We start from the raw sequence: 24,177 nt of genomic DNA on the forward strand, positions 1-24,177 counted from the left end.
CATCATGTGGACCAGGCAAGCTTCTAAGTAGAACCAACCCCCTTCCTTTGCCTCCTGAGTGCTAGGATGATGGGTATGCTCAACTGGACATTGTTTTGTTTTGTTTTGTTTTGTTTTGTTTTGTTTCGAGACAGGGTTTCTCTGTATAATCCTGGCTGTCAAGGAACTCACTCTGTAGACCAGGCTGGCCTCAAACTCAGAAATCTGCCTGCCTCTGCCTCCCAAGTGCTGGGATTAAAGGCGTGTGCCACCACTGCCTGGCAGACATATTTTTATTAAGAAAAAATAGCATCCATAATTTGACAGCACTTAAAGCCACCAGATTCAGAAAATGGGCTGCACATACCATGGGAGTCACCATTTGTAAGAATATATTCACCCAGAGGGAGCTACTGGGCAGGACACTTAGCTTGTCTTGAGCTAAGGGTGAGCAAGGCAGGCAGGCAGGCAGGCAGGGATGGATGGAGACAGAAAGGGAGGGAGGGGACAGGCAGGCAGGCAGGGATGGAGGAAGAGAGGGAGGGAGGGAAGGGACAGGCAGGCAGGCAGGGATGGAGGAAGGGAGGGAGGGGACAGGCAGGCAGGTAGGCAGGGATGGAGGGAGGGAGGGAGGGGACAGGCAGGCAGGCAGGCAGGGATGGGTGGAGGGAGAGAGGGAGAGAGAAAGGGAAGGAGAAAGGGAGGAAAAAGATTGGTTGTAGAGAAGTAGTCATTTAGAATGTAGTGTAAAAGCATAATAATGTGTTGGTGTCACCTGACTGTGCCAGTATTACCCTGGAGCATCTGTCCCTGACTTCATAAAAAGAATGCAAATTGCTAACCACAGCCTGGCTTGTCACCAGCACAGGCACTGTTCCAAAAAACATCAGGGCCAAGGTTGTGTAGACCCATGTCCTGTCCTGCTCAGCTTTTCTCTTGGCTGGGTAATTTGGGTATGTTTCTGTCCCTGTGACTCAGTTTCCATCTCTGAATAGTGATGGCAACAGATGTTCCTATCTCGTGGTGCATGGTAAGGAGAAAATGCATAGAAGAGAAGACATGTGGCATGTGTTCAGTACATGTCATAGAGACGATGGGCTAGCATGGGTCACAGCTTGCCAAGTGGTGAGAGAGGAACAGGAGAAGCCACTGTTACTGTTTCCATGATTGTTTAAGAAAACAAAAAGGGTTTGGTGTGAATATAAAATCACCAACAGCCAGTAAGGAACAGATTAAAGCTGCAGGCTGTGTGTGTGGCTCAGTGTGTGGATTCTATCCCTGCTAACACACACACACACACACACACACACACACACACACACACACGCACACGCACACGCACACGCACACACACGAGAGAGAGAGAGAGAGAGAGAGAGAGAGAGAGAGAGAGAGAGAGAGAACCTCAAAATGCCTTGTGGCTCAGGTCCTCAAAGGGAGACTCCAGCTGCAGGCTTTTGACCATTAATTTTGTGTCAACTTAGCTAAGTCATGCCTTTCCTATATGTTGCAGGGAGAATATTATTCAGATGTGATTAACATCACATCAGTGACTTTAATCAAAGAATTACTCCCCTTAAAATGGAGTTTTCCTCTTATGCAAACAATAGAGGAAGTTCTTCCAGGCTGCCTTTGAACTTGAGGTACAACAGCAACATAGACCTTGCCCCACAATTACATGAGCCAATGAGCCCCTATCATCCCATCTCTCTCTTCCTTTTTCCCTTCCTCCCTCATGAGTGTGTAATAGGAATGCAGGTATCACACACACACACACACACACACACACACACACACACACACACACACGATATGTACCAAGGCTGGAGACATGGCTGTGTTAAGAGCACTAGCTGCTCTTGCAGAGGACCTGGGTTCAGCAACTAGTACCTGCATAGTGGTTCACAAACACCTGTAGCGCACATAGTGGCTTACAAACATCTGTAACTCCAGTTCCAAGGGATGCAACTTCCTCTTCTGGCCTCCACAGGCACTGCATACTTTTTGGTGTGCAACATACATACCGGCAAAACACCTATACACGTCAAATTTAAAAATAAATCAATCTTAACAATAAAAATATGATATATACCAAATATGTATGTTTTACCTTACATATTAAACTCATCTTAGTATATTAACTATGTTTGGTCCCTGTTTATTTCCTGTTGCCTGTGCTTCTTTGGAGAACCCTGACTAATGCTGAGGCTGTGGGCAGCTCTTGGGGTGACTTCTCGAACTTTCTCTGCACTTGCGTGTGTGTGCTCAGTGGAGGGGTTACAGCCCTAGACTTGATCTAAAAGTAAAGCTCTAGAGAAAATGCACATTTCCCCATGACTCGATGGTGAGGGCCTCAAGCCTTGGCTTAGCAAGCCCAAGTTGGCAAGTGCACGCTGTCCTCTCTCAGACCTAAAGGCATCAAAACATCTGTGTTTCCATTAAGAATATGCTGACGCGGCACATAGCTGCGGCTGAGGGGGAAGCAGGGTGAGAGGCAGTCCCTTCCAGTCAGAGGGGTCATCTGTGGCCGCCTGAGAGCTCAAGGCTCTATCAGCAAGGTAACTGTTGAGTTTGTTGCCACACTAAGACACTGTGAAGATGTCCCCTCAGCTTCATACATCAAAGTCTCAAGGACTGTCCAGTCCTCACCTGAGACATCTTGCCTGTGGAAGTCTTGACAGTAGGCTCTGGGTCTTGACTTCACTTATAATTCAGCCCAACAGCAAGGAGGCCTGGACGGGGTGGGAAGGGCTAAGCCTACTAAGTTCTGGGATGGAGGACAGGTAATCTTGGAGTCACACGACATCTTTAACTGTGGGTCCCTCAATCACCTGGTGGGATCTGTGTATAAAGTGTACTAGCAGACTCATCTCTCCTGGTTGGTTCTCAAAGAAAGGTGAGCATGGCAAGCCCTGAGGGGCTTTGAGAAAATACTGAGAGACAACTATGAAAGGTTGAACAAGGACTTCCCTGAGCAGGATGGGGGAGGTGGAATAATTATGGGGGGGGGTGCGCATGCACGTGCATGCACTTGCTCCTGAAAGTTCCTGAAAGCACTTGCTCCTGACCTCAGGTGTCCTGATTCCAAACACTCTGTCAGTGAACCTGGAAGTGGGCTGGGGCCTCGCTTCCGTGATCCTCCTGTCCATTCTCATAGCCCCAGGTTGCAGATGCACTCGCCCATAGGCAACCATCCTTACCCACTGAGCCATCTCTCTAGGCCGCAGATAAGAGTATTCTCATCACTCTCTTAGAACCTCTGGCTCTTCTGCCTAGTGCTCAGCAGTGATGTCATGTTCTGGAACCATCCATGCCTGAGAAGAGATGACGGTGTGACCCCACTCTTCACTGAAGGCTTCAAATCTGTCACTTCTGATGTCTGAGTTTGAATTAGGTGACGTGTTGTCTCTTTCAAGAGTGGTACAACAAGAATGATAAACCCTAAGCCAGGCATGGTGGCTCACGCCATTAATCCCAGCATTTGAGAGACAGAGGCAGGCTGATCTCTGTGGGTCTGAGACCAACCTAGACTACAGAGTGAGTTCCCCCACAGCCAGGGCTACACAAAGAAACCCTGTCTCTAAAAAAGGAAAAAAAAGAAAAGAAAACAAAGATAAACTCAGGTCATTTTATTCCCCCAGAAATGGAAACTTTCCCTATCTTGGTTTTACCCTAAATGTTATTAAAATAAATAGAGGCAATTTTTCTACAGCCTTTTGTCAATGGTATAAACCGGTTGTGTGGCCAGAGATTTTTGCTTTGTTTTGGTTTTCATTTTTTGTTTCTGTGGTGATGGAACTAATGACTTGAGCATGCTAGTGAAGAGCTATACCACCATCCTGTCCTTTCAGCCCCAAAGCCAGTGGCAGATACTTACTTTAACCGAGGGGAATCTCTTCAAGAGAAAAATAAAAAACAAATCAAAAAACGAAGCACTGAGGGTCCTGTGAGAGCCTGTGAGTTCGAGGGCCCAGACCGAGTGGGCTTTGTGTCCTTCCTGGGCTGTGGGGGCCTCCTGCAGCCCTGACTGGGTCTAACCTATGCCCACTCACAGCCTTGCTTAATTTTTTCTCCAGAATGGTAGGTCTGTTGTAGAAGGTTGTGGGGAGCCTAGGGTCACCTTGTACAGATGGAGTCTGGGATCTTCCAGTGAGAAGGACCAGCCCCTTCTCATTGCCTCAGACTTTTGTTGCCACACAGGCTTGCCTCTTGCCTTGGCAGCTCCTCGGGCAACCTCAGCAAAGGCTATATTTGAGAAGTAGGAAATGGTCTGTTCCCACGTCTCAGGTGCTCATGTTCTGAGCAGGCAGTGATGCTGGGTAGGAGAGCACAGTGGAGAGAACGGATGGGGAAAGAAGGCCCCCTCCAGGCCAAAAAACGTACACAGAGGGAGGGAAACGAAATTGAGAACAGAATTACACACATGCTGTGTCCACTGATGTGAAAGTAACAGTACATCCAATGGAAGGAGGGACAGACAGCCGTGTGGCTATCTAGGCTGTTCAGATGGTAGTGAAGATGTGTGTGTGTTGGTCTGACTCAAAAAGTGACACAGAGCAGGAAGTTAACGTTGGTGTCTCTGTGGATTAGGTTTATGTTTTGAGTTGTTTTTCAAGGTGGATGCTTTCCCTGATCAAGTAAGATGATACCGTTTCAATTTGAAAATGGGGACTGTTTGGGCATGACCTACTGGTCCCCCAAACTCAGGCCTCTTGTGCACTTGCCCTGGCTGAACAGGGGTTCCAGTCTCATCACCCCATTGTCAGGTGGGCTTAATTCTGGACTAGGCAGCAGCAGATCGTGGGCCTGGCTCCCACCAGCTCTGTGTCCACAGAGCTGCCCAGTTAGTGGCAGCTGCAGTAAGGAACCTCAGACATTCTGTGGAAGGCATCCATTAGCTAGCCCCTGTCTCTCATCCAGAAGAATAGCACCCAAGATCTTCCTTGCACTACCTGAGGCAGGTCAGGCAGGTCAGGCCAGAGAGAGGCTTTTGACCGTCCTCATCAAGTTATCACAAACCTTCTTAGTGGGCTCCCTTCCCCCTCCCCCCTGTCAATACAGCCTGAGGTTGCTAGGTCTCACCCCAGCGACAGTGACAGTTGAAGGGATAAAGCCTCTGGTGTCAGTTGTCCTGAGGGTCAGCACTGAGGTTAGAGAAACCTGGCTGCCCCAGTGGTCACATACAGGCTCTTCCCCCGCCTCACTCTCCTCTTGTCTTACTTCCTGGGGTCCTGGGGCTCCACTCCAGGTCCTATGTGTTTGCCCTTCCCAGCAAAGCCTTTGGAATTGCGAACTCTTGACTTCAACACTGAGCCCTGTGTTGTGAGCTGACATCTGTGTGATGAGGGTTACCTCCCCACTTCCTGTTTTCATTGTCCATTAACCAACTTTTTAAGAGTTAAAGAGGCCACTCCAGGGGTGTTAATTCCTAGTATAAATTCCTGAAAAAGATCCCACCATATAGGGTTATGAGGGGGTAGATGAGGAAGCTCCTTGGGGAAGGTTGGAAGGCACCAATGCACAGACTCTACCACTCCCAGGTTGCATGATCTGGTTCAAATCACTTGCCTTTCAGCCTCTGTGTGACATGCGGACCAACATAGTCCTAATCCTAATCACAAATAGAGGCTCTCCACACGTGACCGCTACTCCACACGTGACCGCCACTCCACACGTGACCACCACTCTACATGTGGCTGCCAGCCAGCTGCTGAAGCAGCAAAGCAGCAGCATCTAAGGAAGAGAAACATGGTCTCTGTAAGCCGAAGCACATCCCAAATGGAAAGGACACAAGCCGCAAAAACATCCGTTTCCTTGTTAGCACAGGAAGATAGGTGTGGGAGTTTAGGTCTGGAGGGGTTGGCCATACAGTGCTAGGCAGGTAAGAACAGGCCACCGCCTGAGTGCCCAAGACTTTGTGTGGAAAGGATGGCCAACCATGGGGGTGGGGGGGAGTAGAAAAACAAACTTCTCTTTTCAGAAGTTGCCTTTGGGGCTAAGCCTCATCAGGCCCCGGTTATGGTGGAGGCCAAGGAGCCCCTGTGGGTTCACGAATTTCAGGGGCGACTGGGAACTCGATTTTGTCAAAAGTATCCATTGAATCTAGCCTATGAGTCATGTGTTTGGTGAAAACTCCAAGGTGCCGCGGCCTGGCAGCCTCTCCGGGAGAATGGCCCATTGTGGCCACAGTAGCTCCACTGAGAGGTTGGACATGGCCCAGGCTGTGGAGGCCACATACCTCAGCTGCCCAGCTGCCTCTCGGGCTTTTACACAGGTTTTTAAATTATAAAACCTGTACTTGGGACTTGATGACCTAGGAAGACATAAAATTAACCTCTGGCCTCTTCATATGTCCCTTGCACACATGTGGCCACATACATGAACACATATACACTACAATGCATACAGCTGATGCTCAGTGAAGAATAAAAGCAAACTAAACCATGGTCCGCATCCCTAAGGATGCATTCGTCATCAGTGTTGATGTATTGCCTTTCCCCCCTTGTGCAGAGTACAAGCCAGGTCAGACAAATTATGCTTTGTGACACATAGTTCCCAAATGAAGGAGAATGACCATAGCCCAGAATCGGTTACCCAAGGCCAAGGTCCTCTCTCCTTCCTGGTTATTCCTTGTCTTTGCTCTACCCCCACCCTAGCTCTTTTCTCCTTAAGATTTCTATTTTAACTGAGTGTGTGTGTGTGTGTGTGTGTGTGTGTGTGTGTGTGTCTGTGTGTGTCTGTGTGTATGTCTGTGCATGTGCATGTGTGCACGTGCACAAACTCTCACATGTGTGCAAGGGCATCAGTGGGGGGGGGGGGGTTGCAGTATGTGAATGTGTAAGTGAGGATGACCTTAGAATGCAGAAGAGGGCATCAGGGCCCCTGGAGCTGACAAGCAGTTGCGAGCTGTTCCTGATGGGTGTTCGGAATTAAACCTGGGTCCTCTGCAAGAGCGGAAAGCACTCTTACCCACTGAGCCATCTCTCCCTGATATCCTGACTCTTAAAGCGATAGGAAACCTTTTATCGTCCAGCATGATGTTTACATTGCTTTAAGTCAGATAGTCTTTGCCAATGTTAGGTACAATAATGATTTCCTTTTTTTAAAAAGGCTACTTTTAAATAATATTAATAATACTATTTTTTAAATGCCCCTGCTCTGGCATTGACTGTATTGAACACTTCTTTATTCTGTTTTTCCCTTATTTTACTTTTTGCTTTTTTTTTTTTGGTTTTTTTGAGACAGGGTTTCTCTGTATAGCCTTGGCTGTCCTGGAACTCACTCTGTAGACCAGGCTGGCCTCGAACTCAGAAATCCCTGCCTCTGCCTCCCAAGTGCTGGGATTAAAGGCATGTGCCACCACTGCCCCGGCTATTTTTTATATTTTTAAAAGGCTCCCCTGCCTGTCCTCTGTGCCCCACTGTTCTCTTGTTTTTCAAAGTGTCCAATGGAGAAAGAAAGGGAAATCTCACCCAGCCCAGAACTCAGCGTCTTGACTTAAGTAAGGTGGAATTCATGTGTCTTTGGAGTGACAGGCCAGTCATTAGAAGGAACTTTGCTTAGCTACCCAGTCATTTAGTCACTAAGTCTGCCCTTGCTTTGTTGTGTCTAAGGGTGAAGTGGGGGTATGATGTGTGTACTTGGGCTGTCACCTAGTGACTTAATTAAACAGATGCAGTCAATAGTCCAGGTAGAGCAGTGGTCCTCAACCTTCCTAATGCTGAGACCCCCTTAATACAGTTCCTCAGGTTGTGGTGACCCTCCAATCATTAAATTACTTTGTTGCTACTTCATAACTGTAATTTTGCTACTGCTGTAATATGTGATATGTGATATGCAGATGGCTTTAGACAACTCCATGTGGAAGGGTCATTCAGCCCCCAAAGGGGTCAAGACCCACAGGTTGAAAACCACTGAGGTAGAGTATCCAGAAGAGAGGGGTGCCTTGGAGTGGCTGATCTACCAAGGTGTTTTACAGGGCACCAGGGAGTTTGAAGCCCACGGTTCAGAATTCTGCAAGCCCAGAGCATGATGGTAGGATGACACCAGCTGCAATGGCCTCTTCTCTCCCCAGAGCTGTCTCAACAAACAGCAGCTCCTCACAACCATCCGCCAGTTGCAGCAGCTGCTGAAGGGCCAGGAGACCCGCTTCACTGAAGGCGTTCGAAACATGAAGAACCGGCTGGTCGCTCTGCAAAACACTGTTAACAAAATGACCCCGGATGCACCTCCAGGTGGGTCCCAAATCATCAGAACCTCCCCGAAGAAACTTACACTCAAGAACCTTTCCCGAAACTCTCCCCATCCAGTTTGTCCTTCATGTGTGTACACAAGTGTGTATGTATGTGTGTTTATATGTATGTGAGAGATAAATAAAGAGTGTGTGTGAGTGTGTGTGCATGAGAGTGTGTGTGTGAGAGAAAAAGTATGTGTGAGAGTGTATGTATTGTGCGTGAATGTATGTGTAGGTGTGTGTGTTAGTATGTGAGAGTGTGTGTATTGTGTGTGAATGTATGTGTAGGTGTGTGTGTTAGTATGTGAGAGTGTGTGTATTGTGTGTGAATGTATGTGTAGGTGTGTGTGTTAGTATGTGAGAAAGTGTGTGTATTGTGTGTGAATGTATGTGTAGGTTTGTGTGTTAGTATGTGAGAAAGTGTGTGTATTGTGTGTGAATGTATGTGTAGGTGTGTGTGTTAGTATGTGAGAAAGTGTGTGTATTGTGTGTGAATGTATGTGTAGGTGTGTGTGTTAGTATGTGAGAAAGTGTATGTATTGTGTGTGAATGTATGTGTAGGTGTGTGTGTTAGTATGTGAGAAAGTGTGTGTATTGTGTGTGAATGTATGTGTAGGTTTGTGTGTTAGTATGTGAGAAAGTGTGTGTATTGTGCGTGAATGTATGTGTAGGTGTGTGTGTTAGTATGTGAGAGTGTGTATATTGTGTGTGAATGTATGTGTAGGTGTGTGTGTATTAGTATGTGTGAGAGTGTGTGTATTGTGTGTGAATGTATGTGTAGGTGTGTGTGTTAAGGTTACTCCTCTCTCCTGTATTTGACAGTCACCTATTTCCAGGTTTTTTTTTTTTTTTTAATGATTTACTTATGAGTGTCTGTATGTATGCACATGTGTGTACATGTACCCAAGGAGGCCAGAAGAGGGCACTGGATCCCTGGTCCTCTGCCAGAACAGCAAACATTCTTAACCACTGAACCATCCCCACAGCCCTCTTGTTGCGTTTTTATCGCATGTAGCTCAAGTTGCTACATAACATGGCTTCAAACTTGCTGTGCGACCAAGGATAATCTTGAACTCCTGATCCTCCCGCCTCTGTCTCAACTGCTGGGATTATGGCTTGCATTTCTAGGCCTGTTTTTTTGTTTTGTTTTTTTTGTTTGTTTGTTTTGTTTTGTTGTTTTGTTTGTTATTTCAAGATAGACTCTCAATACATAGCTCAGGCTCACATGGAACTCAAGGCCCTCCCATCACTGGCGCCCAACAGCTATGGTTTGTCACCACACCCAGCCCATTTCCTCTCGTACCTTTTATTCTAGGCTTAATAGCTACATAGGTAGCAACCTATGATCCCACAAAATTGTCAAAAACATCCCTCTGCAAGCAAAGGTGCTTTTCAGCTCCCTGCCCTCCCCAGAGGGCAGAGTCAACCCTGGTTTTGCTTTTGGTCCTGTTTTTATTTTTAGTGCAATAGCCTATTTTTCAGAATAGTTTTAAGTTAACAGCCTGGAAGCTTCAGATGCTTCTCACATCTGCCCTCCAGGCAGGCATGCCACCCTTCTGCCCTGATGTACCAAGCTGTGCTTACAATGTTTGTTATTTTCCATGAACAAGCATGCCTCTGGCTTTTCATTCCTGAAAGTTCATTCTTCAGTGACTCCACTCATTTGGGGTGAAAGAAGGGCTTTGAGGGCAAGTCCCACTTATTTGAGGTACAATGGAGCACCCCGGTTTCCCTCCAGTAAGGGAGAGCTCTAATGCTGGGGTATGTCTTCCTGGTGACATCTTTTACACCTTCTAGGCTTAGAGGTGAGTTTCCCCTGGTCTAGGGGCTCAGGGGACAGGAGATGGAACCTGTGGGATGTCTGACATCATTGATTCCTATACTGTAGCCTCATTTCTTTGGGTCTCCTTTGTTGTGTGAGGTACCATTTCCAGAGAAAGTTTTCATCAGAGGTTCAGTAAATCCCATTTCTTTCAAGGCTAATTTATAGAACATACTCCGTGTGCCAGGCACTTGGCTGGGGCTGAGGCTATAGGAAGCGCACAGGCCAGATTTCACTCAGGCAGAGAACACTGATAGTGAAGACAATGAACATGGACACACCCGGCAGTCATGAAGGCTGAGAGGAAAGCAAAGCGGATGAGGGAAGGAGATGCATGGTGGCCAAGGCTTCATCTGGGAAGTGGTAGCGTTTGAATGAAGACCTGAAGAGCAGAGAGAGCCGACCTGAGGTAGGCTGAGCCTGTCAGGAGACTTTGGACACCCAGTAGGCTGGAGATAAAAGAAAAAGGAGGCAGTTAAGTGGTCATCTCACCAATCTGACACTCCGCACCACACTTCAAGGCCCTGCCCATACAAGCCCCTGAGTCTCTGAGCCCCAGTCTCCTCAGTTTTCACTAGGCCAACAGCGTGTTCTCCTCCTAGTCTCCAAGAACATTGGGAGGTTTCGTGAGATGTGGCATTTAGAAAGTCCAGGGCCATGCTCAGCCTGCAGCAGTCATTCAACACAGGGAGAGGTCTTATGAGTGATATCCATGTTTCCATGACTGCAGCCCAGGGGTAAGGCTCCTAATCCCTGCTCTCCTCCTTACAGTTTCCTGCCCAGCTCTGGATGCCCCTCCTGATGGCAAGAAGTTTGGAAGCAAGTACTTAGTGGACCATGAAGTCCATTTTACCTGCAACCCTGGGTTCCAGCTGGTTGGGCCCAGCAGTGTGGTGTGTCTTGCTAATGGTACCTGGACTGGAGAACGGCCCCACTGCAGAGGTATGGCCATTCCGCCCTATCTACACCGTATTGAGTATGCTGGTCAAAAAGGGTCATCTCAGAGACATTGTCTGATTCTTTTTTTTTTTCAGTTGTATGTGTCTGTCTGTGTTTGTGTGTGTGTACGCACATGCACATGTGTGTGCACATATGTTTCTTGTGTTTGAGTTGAATACATGCCACGGTGGCCAAAGGATGAACACCTTAGGTGTCAGTGCTTGCCTTCAGTATATTTGAGACAGGATCTCTTGTTAATTGCCACTGTGTATGCCAGGCTAGCTGGTCAGCAAACTTCCAGGGATTATCTCTTCTTATCTCATCATAAACTAGGATTACAGAAGTCTGCTACTGTGGTCTATGGGAAGGTTCTGGAGATCCAAACTCAGATTTTCACAGTTAAGTGGCAAACATTTCACCCACTGAGCCATCTCCCCATCTCCATGGTTCTTCAGTCATTCCTCAGCCACAAGCCAGGGGAACATGTCAGCCCCTGTGTCAGGCCTGGCTGGTCTCCATCGTCGTGAGCAGTGTTTCCTCTTTCTTATTTTGTTTGGTTTTTGTGTTTGCTTGTTTTTTGGTTGGTTGGTTGGTTTTTGGGTTTTTTGTTTTTTGTTTTTTGTTTTTTGTTTTTTTGTTTGTTTTGAGATAGGGTCTCTCTTCAGAGCCCCAGATGTACTAGAACGATTAAAGGCATGTGCCACCACTGCCTGGCTTGATTTTGGTTTTTTGTTTTTTGAGACAGGGTTTCTCTATGTAGCCCTGGCTGTCCTTTTTTTTTTTTTTTTTTTTTTTTTTTTTTTTTTTTTTTTTTTTTTTTTTTTGATAGGGTCTTATAAAGCACAGGCTGACCTTGGGGATAGCCTTGGAAGCCTAATCTTCCTGCCTCTATCACCTACCTTCCAAAGACCAAGGATCTTATCAAGATTGGTTCTTAGAGGTTGGATGTGGTGTTGCACACTTTTTAATTAATTAATTAATTTATTTATTTATTTATTTATTTATTTTATATGTATGGGTGTTTTGCCTACATGTACCTCTGTGGAGCATGTGTGTGCAGTGCCTTCAGAACCCAGAAGAGGGCATCAGATCCCTTGAAGTTGGAGTTTCAGACAGTTGTTAGCAGTCATGCTGGGAATGGAACCCGGGTCCTTTGGAAGAGCAACAGGTGTGCTCTTAACCACTGAGCCAGCTCTCCAGTCCCCAAAAGTGTAAAAAAATATATATATATATATATATATATATATATATATATATATATAAATTTGTTTCTTGGTTATTTGAAAGAGGGTTTCTGTGTGTAGCCCTGGCTGTCCTGAAACTTGCTCTGTAGATCAGGCTGGCCTCCAACTCACAGAGATTCTCCTACCTCTGCCTTCCAAAAGCTGGGATTCAAGATGTGCAGCTGGGAAGTGGTGGCACCTTTAATCCCAGCATTCAGGAGGCAGAGGCAGGCCGATGTCTGAGTTAGAGACCAGCCTGTACTACAGAGTGAGTTCTAGGACAGCCAGGGCTATACACACAAAACCTGTCTTGAAAAAGATCAGGTGTAATCTGGGTTTATTTACTCCAACTATAATCCTGACACTTAAGCTGAGCTGGGTGGGCTGCCTAGATTATCCTAGATGACAGAGAAGACCCTGCTTCAAAAATTTAAATTTAAAATAATTGAATCGTATCAACAAAGTCAAGCCCTGGGTTTACCTCAGCTAGGACAAGGAACTAGAAGAGGGGACAGCTGCTCTGCCCTGGAGCTGCTGTCTGCTTGTGGGGCTCTCGGTAGAGTAGAAAGTCCTCAACTGTCCTTTGGGTCTAGGCTAGGACTTGGTGTGGACAGTTCTGGGAGAGGTCAGCATGGGAATAAAAGGTCTCTCTGACCTGGGCTTGAGAACAGGACTGTTTGACATAAGAAAAGTGAGGCTTGGCACATGTAATTTATTGCTTTTCAAAAGCCTTTAGAACACAGTTTTAAAAAATCATGGCTATCAGTCATTTTTTTCAGGCATCCATGGAACATCTTTTGAGGCAAAATGCCCATGATTTTAGTTAGGGCTACAGGGAGCATAAATCTCACACAATTGGAAGAGAATCGTGGAGAGGGGACTCAGGGTGTGAGTTCATTTGAGGTAGGGCCCAGGCTGGTCTCAAATCCTCAGTGGGTACTAGGAATCTACAACGGCCTCATGCATCTGAGACCAGAGCTCTGCCACTCTGCCACAACTGATAGCCCTGAGTACTTAGGTCTTGAAAACTAACAGACCTCAGGAAGCATAGTGCCTCTCAAGAAGACTGACAGGAGGAGCCAGCGTCGAAGAGTCCAGCATCTTTCCTGTCTCCTGGAAGGGATGACGAATGACTCAAGGGTTGATTACAGGCCTGAGCTCTCAGACCTCACCTGGAACCATCTAGGCAACAAATCTGAGCCATGCAAACACATCAGGGAGATGCCAGTGGCTGGGCTTCCCGACTCTGAAGGAGTTCCATCCCATAAACACTTCATGGATGATAAAATGCCATCAGAGGCGTGAACACAAGGAATTTTCTTTTCATTGCTTTGGCCATCTACAGTCTTAACTTCCAGGCTTAGTTGCAGATCCCTGGTAGGTTCTTTCTATGTCCTCTGCACCTGCAGGTCCTATTCACGTGCCTGCCTATGGCCTGATCTGCCTGCCTGTGTTCTGTAGACCGAACCTACACACCTACCTGTCTCTTGCCCTGTCCTGGTGTCTTTGTGGTCCACCATGACAGGGCTGACTTGGTCTTCTCCTTTTCCCACCTTGTCCCTGCACTGAGTGTCTGTGTGTCTGTGGTGGAAGTCAGCACTTTGGACTGGAGACCTGGGTTCAATCTCTGGAACCTACTTGGTAGATGGAAAGAACCAGCTATCTAGAAATGCTTTCCTCTGAGCTTCATAAGCACACTGTGGCACATACACATGCATGTGCATGCATGCTTACACACACACACACACACACACACACGATAAATAAGTAAATTTATTTATTTATTTATTTATTTATTTATTTATTGCCGAGAGGCTGGAGAGAAGGCCCAGCAGTTAAGAGCTCTTACTTCCTGCTCTTGCAGAGGACCTGGGTTTGGTTCTCAGACCCACTGAATAACTGAGTTTGGATCCCCGGAATCCACATAAATGTCATATGCAGAGGTGTATGCCAGTAACCCCAGCACTGGAGAAGGAAGGGACAGCTTCCAGGAGATCCGACACCCTTTTCTGGCCTCCATGGGCACTGCACACACATGATACTCAGACACACACTCAGACACACACACACATAACTGACTATCTTCCAACTTTCTCCAAAATATTAGGTGATAAAGAAGGACACACAGAATGAAGGCAAAGAGACACATGAGCCATAAGATACTGTGGAGCTTTTTTCCTCTGGTCAACTCTGTCATATGAATGTATGTATGTGTGTATGTATGTATGTATGCATGCTCTTCATGATGGATGAATTCAAATTTCGTGATACTGAGGTAGCTAGAACCATTAAATAGATTAATTAATAAACAAGTTATTGACAGTGAAGGCGTAAGAGCCCAAGTGAAGCTCCATGGCCCTAGAGTGGCTTGTCTAACTGTATAGACGTTCACTGAGATGGACAGAGTCGGGGCAGGGCCAGTGTCTGAGTGGCTGCCTTAAGCTAGCTATGTCATGCTTTATTTGTGAGTTGGTTAGAATAAAGTGATTGTATTTTTAAAAAATGCTCAAAATGGGATCTTGGATATTTTCCATCTCATTAAGTGTAAACTGAGCCTGGACGCTTACCCTGTACTGATTGATGGAACAGAATATTTGTATGTTACAACTCACTGGATCACCATCTAGGCTCAGCCTCTCCCAGGTTGGCATCCCGTGCCTGCACTGGTACTGGCAGATGCTGTCCTCAGCCAGAGCCCCCACAGCAATGCCATTGGATCTTCTCAGGGGACAGTGACAGTCTTGATGATATGGACGAGACTTAGTGTTGCTGAGGTTGTCAGGGTCAGAGTGTGAGCACTGGCAGCCTTTACAGCCCACGTGTGCCCACCCATCCTTGGAGGCCAATTAAACAGACAAGTAATAGTGAAAAACACGTTTGTTCATTGAAGCCACGCTGGGGAGGGGAACAATATAAAAGGTGCAGTGACCACTCAGCAATCCGTCTCTGGGGTCCTGACATGAACTTTAGGTTTAAGTAGACAGCAAGAGGTTTTCGTAACTGAGCAGTCACTGTCAAGGTATGACATAGCCCACTGTCTTTACCTGGGCTTCAGATTCTCCCAGGAAGATGATACGACAAGTTGTCAACCTGTGTGAACCCGTGGGTCTGAGGAGATGACTCAGTGGGCAAAGTGCTTGCTATGCAAGCATAGAGATCTGAGCGTGGAGCCCACCTAAAAGCAGGGTGTGATGGTGTGTGCCTGTAACCCCAGCACCTGGGGGCAGAGGGACAGGCAGGCCACCAGAGCTTGCTGGCCAACAAGTCTAGCTAAATTGATGAACTCTGAGATTTCAAAAACTAAGATGGAGGGACTGGAAAGGTTGCTCAGTGGTTAAGAGCACTTGCTGCTCTTCTAGGAGGTCTGACTTGATTCCTCTTCTAGAAGACTCCAGCCACATGGTGGCTCACAACTATCTATAACTCTAGATCCAGGGGATCCAATGCTCAATTCTGGACTCCATGGGCACCATACACACACATGATACGCAGATAAAACATGTAGACAAAACACCATTCACATAAAGTAAACTAAACATAGATGCAATAGAAAATACATTCAATGTTGACCTCTGGTCTCCATTCTGGTATGCAACACCCCCCCATACACATACACACACATTAACATATATACATATATAACACACACACACTCGAACAAACACACACATACACACACACACACACACACACACTGCCTGAAATACACTGAAGACTATCTGCACTCTCTTCCTGGGAGACAAGTTCCTTCTCTGGCTGGCACCAAACTTTAGCCTTTTTCTTCCCCATAGGATGAAATTCCTGGGAGAATTCCAATTATCGATGTCCATTGTCTCAGCACTATGAGAGCCAAGGGGTGGGGGTGGCGGTTACAGATGTCTTCAGAACATCTCTCCTGCCAAGACAGTTCCATTAGGCCGGAGCTCGGCAATCTCATGACCAGCATTAGAACCGCCCCAGCAGCTGCTGAGTGTGCCCAGTTCAATGTCCACATCAGCAGTTCTGTAGCTGCGTGTTGTGACCATGGGGGACAATAATCTTAATTACAGCTGTTTACCTCAAGACACAAAATGTCAGTGCCAGTGAAACTCTTGGCAACATTTAATAACTGGCTAGTACCAACTCTGCAGTCAAATGACTGGAAAGAGGGTGACAACCCTACTTGGCAGAGAAGGAAATTATACATAACGACACTGTTAAAGATGCAGTGGGCAAAGAACTCCAGAAGGCCAGTGGAAAGCAGCCATTTGGCTTCCTGAGTTTCCTTTTTCTCTTTGTGAAGGGCAGGAATTTTTTGTTTGTTTTTTGCTTTTTGTTGCTGTTCCTTCTGAGACATAGCCTCATGTAACCTAGGCTGGCCTTGAGCTCAGTAAGTAGCCAAGGATGACCTTGAACTTCTGGTTCTCTGGCCTCTACAATTACCCTGAGTTTATGTGGTGCTACAGAAGAAATCCTTCGATGTTGCATGGCAGGCAAGCACTATCAACTGAGCTGGCTCCAGCCCATGGATACGTATTTCAGGGTGTGCGGCTTTCTGAGCTGGAGAAGCCATAGCCCTTCCTTTTGATCCTTTGGCCCCAGGGGCAATGGAAGGAAGTGCATGAAAAGTAAAACAGTTGTCATTTACCACCATCTTGAGGCATTTCCCCACAGGGGCCGTTCAGTTGCTTCACTAAGTGATCTTTCTCCTGTTTTCATAGTCAGAAAAATGCCAATCATTTTAAACATTTTTTTTCTCATTAAGAAAAAATTCAGGCCGGGCGGTGGTGGCGCACGCCTGTAATCCCAGCACTTGGGAGGCAGAGGCAGGCGGATTTCTGAGTTCGAGGCCAGCCTGGTCTACAGAGTGAGTTCCAGGACAGCCAAGGCTACACAGAGAAACCCTGTCTCGAAAAACAAAAAAAACAAACAAAACAAAACAAAACAAAAAAGAAAGAAAGAAAGAAAGAAAGAAAGAAAGAAAGAAAGAAAAATTCAGGCCAGGTGCACATAATTAATCCCAATACTCGGGAGGCCGAGACAGGCAGACCTCTATGAAGGCAGCCTGGTCTACACAGTGAGTTCCAGGACAGCCAGAGATACATAATACAGAAACCTTGGGTCAATGAAGAAGAACAGAAGGAGGAGGAGAAGCAGGAGAAAGAGGAAAAAGATGAAGAAGAAGGAGGAGGAAGAGGAAGATGAAGGAGGAGGAGGAAGAAGAGGAAGAAGAGAAGACTTCTCAGTGTAGGAGATATGGCTCAGAGGTTGTTACTCTGGCTGCTCTGGGTTCAGTTCCCAGCACCTATAGGAAGGCTCACAACCACCAGCAATTCCAGGTTCAGGAGATCCAGACACTGCACATATGTGGTGCCCACACATACATGCAGGCAAAACATTCATACATATAAAATAAACTTAAAGAATTCAACATAAAAATATAGAAGATCTTATAAACCAAAACTTCTGTTATTTTCACTAAGTAAACTCCTTAATGTCATAAAATATCTAATTAAAATAAAACATTTCCCTGTTTCCTTATATATTTAAACACTGTTTGCCTTGGAGCCCAGATCACCACCATGTTTCTACCTGGTTGTCCTGTTTCTTACATCTTGAGGAATGTCACTTGGGTCCTCCTACTGAGCTTCTTTGGTTGATTATTCAAGAAAATTTCAGGGCTAGTTCTCTGAGCTCACACATTTTTTGAAACACTCTGTTAGAGAGCAGCTTGATTGTGTGTAAAACGCCCATCTCACCTTTATCTCCCTTGACTCTCTTAGATACTCTGCATCTGTTTACAGGTGTGGACTACACACCCAGTTTTAGGCAGTGATGAGGACCAAGCCAGATCCTGATGCATGCATGCTAGGCAAGTATTCTACCAATTAAGCCACACCCCCAGCCAGGACCTTCAACAGGAAACCGTAGCTCTGGGGAGAGTCTGCCCAAGAGTCCCTAAAAGTTTCCTGCCAAAGCTGTTACTTTGGATCCAAGTTGAACACAAAGAAAACAAGTGCAAATAAGATATGGTTGTTCACATAAAAAGGCCATTGAAAGGGTTAAAGAACGGGCTCAGTAGTCCAGAGCACTTTCAGAGGACCGAGGTTTGATTCCCAGAACCCACATGGCAGCTCACGGGTAACAGTACCTGGGGATCTCTCTCCCTCTTCTGGTAAACTGCATTTATGGGGTGCACATACATATATACAGGCAAAGCACTCAAACACATAAGATCATAAAATAAATCTAAAAACAAGTTTAGTGTCATCAAGACAGAGCTGAGGATGTAGAAGATTCTGGTTTTTGGTCACATTGGAAATATAACAGGAGAGGAAATTTTAGAGGCACACACAAAGCTGCTGCAGGGACACTGGGAAACTTACTTCATGCATAAGAGAAAAAAGTGGGGAGGGGACTCCTGTCAAATCCCATACAAGCTCCATACAAAAACAAAAATTAAAGAGAGAAGCTGAGGTGGTGCACGCCTTTAGTCCCAGCACTGGAGAGGCAGAGACAGGGGATCTCTGTGAGTTCAAGGCAAGCCTGGTCTACAAAGGAGACCAAGACAGCCATGGCTCTGTTACACAAAGAAACCCAGTCTCAAAAAAACCAACCAACCAAACAAGCAAACAAAACCAGAGAGAGAGAGAGAGAGAGAGAGAGAGAGAACACAAAGTTTCCATGGACAACAAAGAATTGCCAGAAAGATACTCATAAAACAAAAAAACAAACAAACAAACAAAAAAAGAAAAACAAAAGGGAGGCCAATATTTCAAAACAACCCAGTAGAACTTTTTAAAATATAAAGAATGCAGAATCCCGTCTAGGTTAGGGAGATGGCTCAGCAGAGAAAGGCTCTTGTCACCAAGTCTGATGATCAATCCCTAGAACTCATGTGGTAGATGAAAAGAATGAACTCTTGGAAATTATTCTCTAACCCCTCTGCTCATGACATGTGTTCTCCCCCACAAAAAAATGAAAACAAAGAAATGTAAAAGAAAAACATTTAAAACAGCAACATACATAAAAGTGAGGAAACCTTAGAAATAAAGTTACTGGGACAACGGGAAATTTGAAACAAACACAGAGCCCAGAAACAAAGTAGAACGAAAAAGGGGGATGAGAATATAGCTTAGATGGTACATGCTGGCCTGGTGTGCATGAGGCCTCAAGTTCAGTGTCCAGCATCACATAAACCAGGTGCGGTGGTGCTTGCCTTTAACCCTAGAACTCAAGAGAAAGAGACAAGAGATCAGAGATGAAGGTTATCCTTGGCTACATATCAAGTTTAAGGCCAGCCTGGGGTACTTGAGACCCTGTCTCACATACATACATATATACATACACACATAAACACACATGCATACATATATGCATGCATACATAATTAAAAAAAAGAGTATTCATATAACTGTTCACTTTCATAGAGCAATAAGTACTCATGAAACAGGAGATGGAAACATGGCTGTGCCCAGACCTTGGTTTGCCAGCCTCTCTCACCGTCACTGCCATTGTCCTCTTCAAGTCAAAACTGAATGCCACAGCCTGGGACACATGTGAATGTGATGACAGTTATCCTTCAATAGGGATATAGATAGCAGTTGCCAGCCTGGGCGCCAGGCTGTTGAATACCTCTGACTGCTCATCAAGATAAGAAGTACAGAACCCCCGTCTGGAGCCTGTGAAGAAATGGATATGCCGGGGCACCCGTTCACATCACCAGCAAGCTGATGTCACACTAGCCCCTCCTGAAGGGTCCAGGTGTAAGACTGCTCAGTGTCTTCCACTGGAGTCTCCCAAGGACAGAAAAGGACAGATGTAGGCGTGCTGAGACCAAGCTGGGGATCTAAGTGCTCACACTTTCTGGCTTCTTTCCCGTGCCTTCATGGCTTATTGATCTGCCCACTTTCAAAGGGGGCCAGTAGGCAAAGATAGGGTTGGACCTGGAAAGACCTTGGAATACTGACCCCAGGGTGCCATTTGTGTGTGATGCAGTCTCAGACACATTCCTTGAAATTGATCATCCAAAAACAGGCTGGCTGGGGAAGCATGTCAGAGACTGAGGTTACAGAGAAAGGGAAACGGCTCCTTCCCTGGCATAAGCAGTGTTTGGACAGCCTGAATTCTTCTAGATGAAAAGAAACTTTGAAATAGTCTCAAGCTGTCTTGAGAGAAGCAAAAGTCCATTCCAAGTGGCCCAGAATGAGACTATGGTCCTCACTGGAAGCAAAGCACCTGCTTCGCTCTCTTGGGAGACTCACAGAAAGGTCACTCTTAGGCCAGAAAGGGGCTGTTCTCAGGTTTCCCTCCCAGGCACTGCAGTTAAATCAGAGAGATGACAAAGCTCCTCCTGAGTGGAAATGACCTATGTATGCACGGGTTGAAAAGGGGCCTGGGACATTCATAACGGCGAAGGTCTTACGTTAAAATTATCCTTTCCAAAGTAAGACATCTTATAAATATTTGTTGTAGAAAGGGGACAAACACAAAAGGTATAAGGGAAGAATATATGGACAAATAAAACATCCATGAGCCAATCAGAGAAGAGCCAAACCTCAAGTCAACGGTTTCCTTGTGGGAGCAGCACTGAGGGCCTGAACCCAGGGCCTCGACCTCCAGTGCTCAGCTGCTGAGCTACCCAGTGCTGAGAGAAATCTACTGAACTTTCTAATTCATATTCCCTCTCCCTCTCCCTCTCTCCTTCCCTCCCTCTCTCTCCCCATCCCCCCTCCTCCCCATCTTCTCTCCTCTCCACAGAAATCTGAGTCTGTAACCTGGGAACTACTCCCTCTGGCAACACTATGGAACTGTCAATAGATCCCCTATTGATGGAGCCCAGGGGAGCTGAGTATAAACTTGGAGAATTAATTTTCCCCATCTCTGGATATTCCACTGGGTCATCCTCTCTCTCTCTCCTTTTTAATTTTTGAAATTTAGCTCCCGTTTGAAAGATGATCCAGGGCTGGGGATGTGGCTCAGTTGGTAAAATGAGCCTAGCATGACTGGGGCCCTGGGTTCCGGGTTCCATCCCTAGCATGGAAAAAATGCAGGCATAGTGATACACACCTGTTAATCCGAGCCCTCAGGAGGTGGAAGCAGGAAGGTCCTAAATTCAGTGTCATCTTTGGCTATGCAGAGAGGGAGTTCAAGGCCAGCCTGGGATCTACCTTGGAAGAGCTGAAGACCAGAAGGGCCTCACTCACAGGCAGATGCTAACACCTGGCCACAGCTGTGTATATTACACCCTCATAAATTACAGTATTGTTTCTTCACAGAGCATGGTGGTGTTCTGTCAGTTCCTGCACACAGTATAGATGGACACAGTGTGAGGCAGGTACTAGAGAAGCAATGGCCTGTGTGTGTCAACCCATCAGTCCCCATGGAGTTCCCACAGGTAGAGAGAGTGGCCAGTAGGAAGATAGAAAGCTGAGGTGGTGACAGTGTAGTGGTACACGACTATACCCAGGAGGCTGAGACAGGAGGATCACAAACTAGAGTGCTAACCTGAGCATCATAATGAGACCTTGTCTCAAAATCAAACCAGAACCAAGCCAGACAGGAAGCTGGAGTGGCCCCTACGATGTAAGGGAAATCCTGTTGTTAGTTTCTGTTTGATTTAGCACTAGAATCTATAACCACGGGTTTGCATCCTTTCCTAGATATCACTGAATGCTCCAGCCAGCCTTGTCACAATGGAGGGACGTGTGTGGAAGGTGTCAACCACTACAGATGCATTTGTCCTCCAGGAAAAACTGGGAACCGATGTCAGCATCAGACCCAGGCTGGTATGTAGGCACTGTGGGACATGGTGAGGATGATTCCCTTGGGGCTGGTGAGGATAGTGGTCATTGTCACCAAAGGCAGATGTGGTGGGAACTCTGTGCCTCTCATGACTCAAGCTTTTCCTCTCTGGTTCCCACCCACAGGCTGATCCCTCTAGGACCCTAAGGTGCTCACGCAGGTGAGCTTAGCTTTTTTTTTTTTTTTTTTTTTTCTTAATAACCAGAGTTTTGATCCTTCTTTTGGAGAGACAGACTCCGACTTAACATCCTGCAGATTAGGGGTATGGCCTGGGAATGTGCACTAGGGTACCTTTGCCTGGTTAGTGTTTCATCTGCCAGGGGAGAATCACTTTTGCTTCCAATGTTCCCAGCGCACCCTGCAAGTCAGCAGTACAAGGTATTTTAAGATATGAATGAGCAGACATTTGATTAGTGAGTCCTAGCACAGGGCAAGAAAACCTAGTGATAAGAAACCTATGAAGGGTGGATTGGGGGCTTCACACTATTCTCCAGCCAAGTTCAATCCCAGCGATGCCTGGCTGTCTTATTTCTCAGTAGACTCCTTATGGGGGAAGGGCATTGGTGGATAGTGTAAGATCCAGAGAATAAGAGCTGTCAAGCTCTTAGGGCTGGAGACAGAGCTCACTTTGTAGGTGCTTGCCCCCACTGCAGGAAGCCACACATTTGGTTTCTAGCATCACATAATGTTGGGCATAATGGCTTGCATCTGTGATCCTAGCACCTGGCAAGGAGAAGCAGGAGAATCAGATTTTTAAGGCTATCCTTGGCTTCATAGTGGAATCTGAGCCCAGCCAGGAACACAGGAGACCCTTCCTAAAATAAAATAAAACAAAACCACTTTATATTCTCTATGGCAGCCAGCCCCAGGTGAGGGCTGAATAGGGTGCCCACAAGCTTGCTGCTCACTGTGTCTTGACCAAGTGGGACTGGCCTGCCAGATCCTTTCTCACAAGGAAGCTGCCCACAAAGGCTTCCTACAGCTCTGCTGTCTAGAGTTACCTTCTGTTGAAACAGTGCGGAGGCAGGGCTTTCCTGGAAGCCTGCCGACTCTGTTTACAAAGAAGCACAGAAAAAAAGATCCCCCTGCACCTCAGTGGTGCCCTACTGGCCACTAAATGCCCCTATTGGGAGTGTTCTGCTGTGGGACCATTGGGTCATTGTTCCTCAGGCCCCGGGATCATTTTATGAAGTATCCCCAGGAATGGAAAGTAAGGAGTGAGCAGGTACACATGACGCCGACAGGCTCACCTAGAACCTTCTTCCCATCAGTTGGATGAGCCTCTCTCCCAGTATCCTGTAAGCCTCTCCCAGTATTTTTTCTAATTTTAAATTTTAAAATTGTGTGTGTGTGTGTGTGTGTGTGTGTGTGAGAGAGAGAGAGAGAGAGAGAGAGAGAGCGCGAGCCCGCGCGAGCACTTGACTGCAGTACCTATGGAAGCCAAAAGGGGGCTTCTGATCCCCTGGAAGTAGAGTTACAGGCAATTATGAGCATCCAGATGTTGGTGCTGAACATCAAACTGAAGTCCTCTGAAACAGTAATTCTGGCTCTCTCTAGTCCCCACTATTATCATTTTAAGACTGAGGCTGGCCTTGAATTGGATTCAGGAGATTCTGCCTTGGCCTTGAGAATAACTACAAGAATTATTTTTTAAAAATCCACTTACCAGAGCTAGAGAGATGTTCAGAGGTTAAGAGCACTTACTGTCCTTGCAGGGGTAGCAAGGGTTCCCAGCACCCACATGGTGGCTCAAGGCCACCTTTAACTCTCCAGATCCAGGGAGATCAAAAAATCCTCTTTTGGCCTCCAAAGGCATCAGGCACCACAGGATGTGTGTGTGTGTGTGTGTGTGTGTGTGTGTGTGTGTGTGTGTGTATTCACATACATACATACATACATACATACATACAGGTACACATAAAATAAAATCTTTTTAAAACCCACCAGGCTGTGGTGGTTACCCCTTTAATCCCAGCACTCCAAAGGCAGAGGCAGGTTAATCCCCAAGTTCGAGGCCACCTTGGTCTACAGAGTGAGTTCCAGGACAGCCCAAGGCTACACAGAGAAGCCCTGTCTTGAAAGAACAAAAACAAAATCCTTTAATCCCAGGACCGGAGAGGAAGTTAGAGGCCAGTCTGGACTACACAGTGAGTTCCAGGATAGCCAGGATCATGGTTTGCTTTTCATCCGTTTACTTT

The 24,177-nt window shown here is 46.4% G+C and overlaps 1 protein-coding gene across 2 annotated transcripts in view; it reads left to right on the plus strand.

Annotated features, from left to right (window-relative positions):
- The window catches only part of Fbln7 (fibulin 7), a 34,379-nt gene that overhangs the window by 6,059 nt on the left and 4,143 nt on the right, over positions 1–24,177 (plus strand). For both annotated transcript variants that reach the window (XM_034493764.2, XM_034493763.2), the window contains exons 2-4: positions 8,054–8,213; positions 10,806–10,976; positions 21,838–21,963. In XM_034493764.2, the coding sequence (XP_034349655.1) occupies positions 8,054–8,213; positions 10,806–10,976; positions 21,838–21,963 (457 nt within the window). The remainder of the gene's footprint in view (positions 1–8,053; positions 8,214–10,805; positions 10,977–21,837; positions 21,964–24,177) is intronic.

Source organism: Arvicanthis niloticus, chromosome 2 (genome assembly GCF_011762505.2).
Source record: "Arvicanthis niloticus isolate mArvNil1 chromosome 2, mArvNil1.pat.X, whole genome shotgun sequence".
In the NCBI taxonomy this organism is placed as follows: Eukaryota; Metazoa; Chordata; class Mammalia; order Rodentia; family Muridae; genus Arvicanthis; species Arvicanthis niloticus.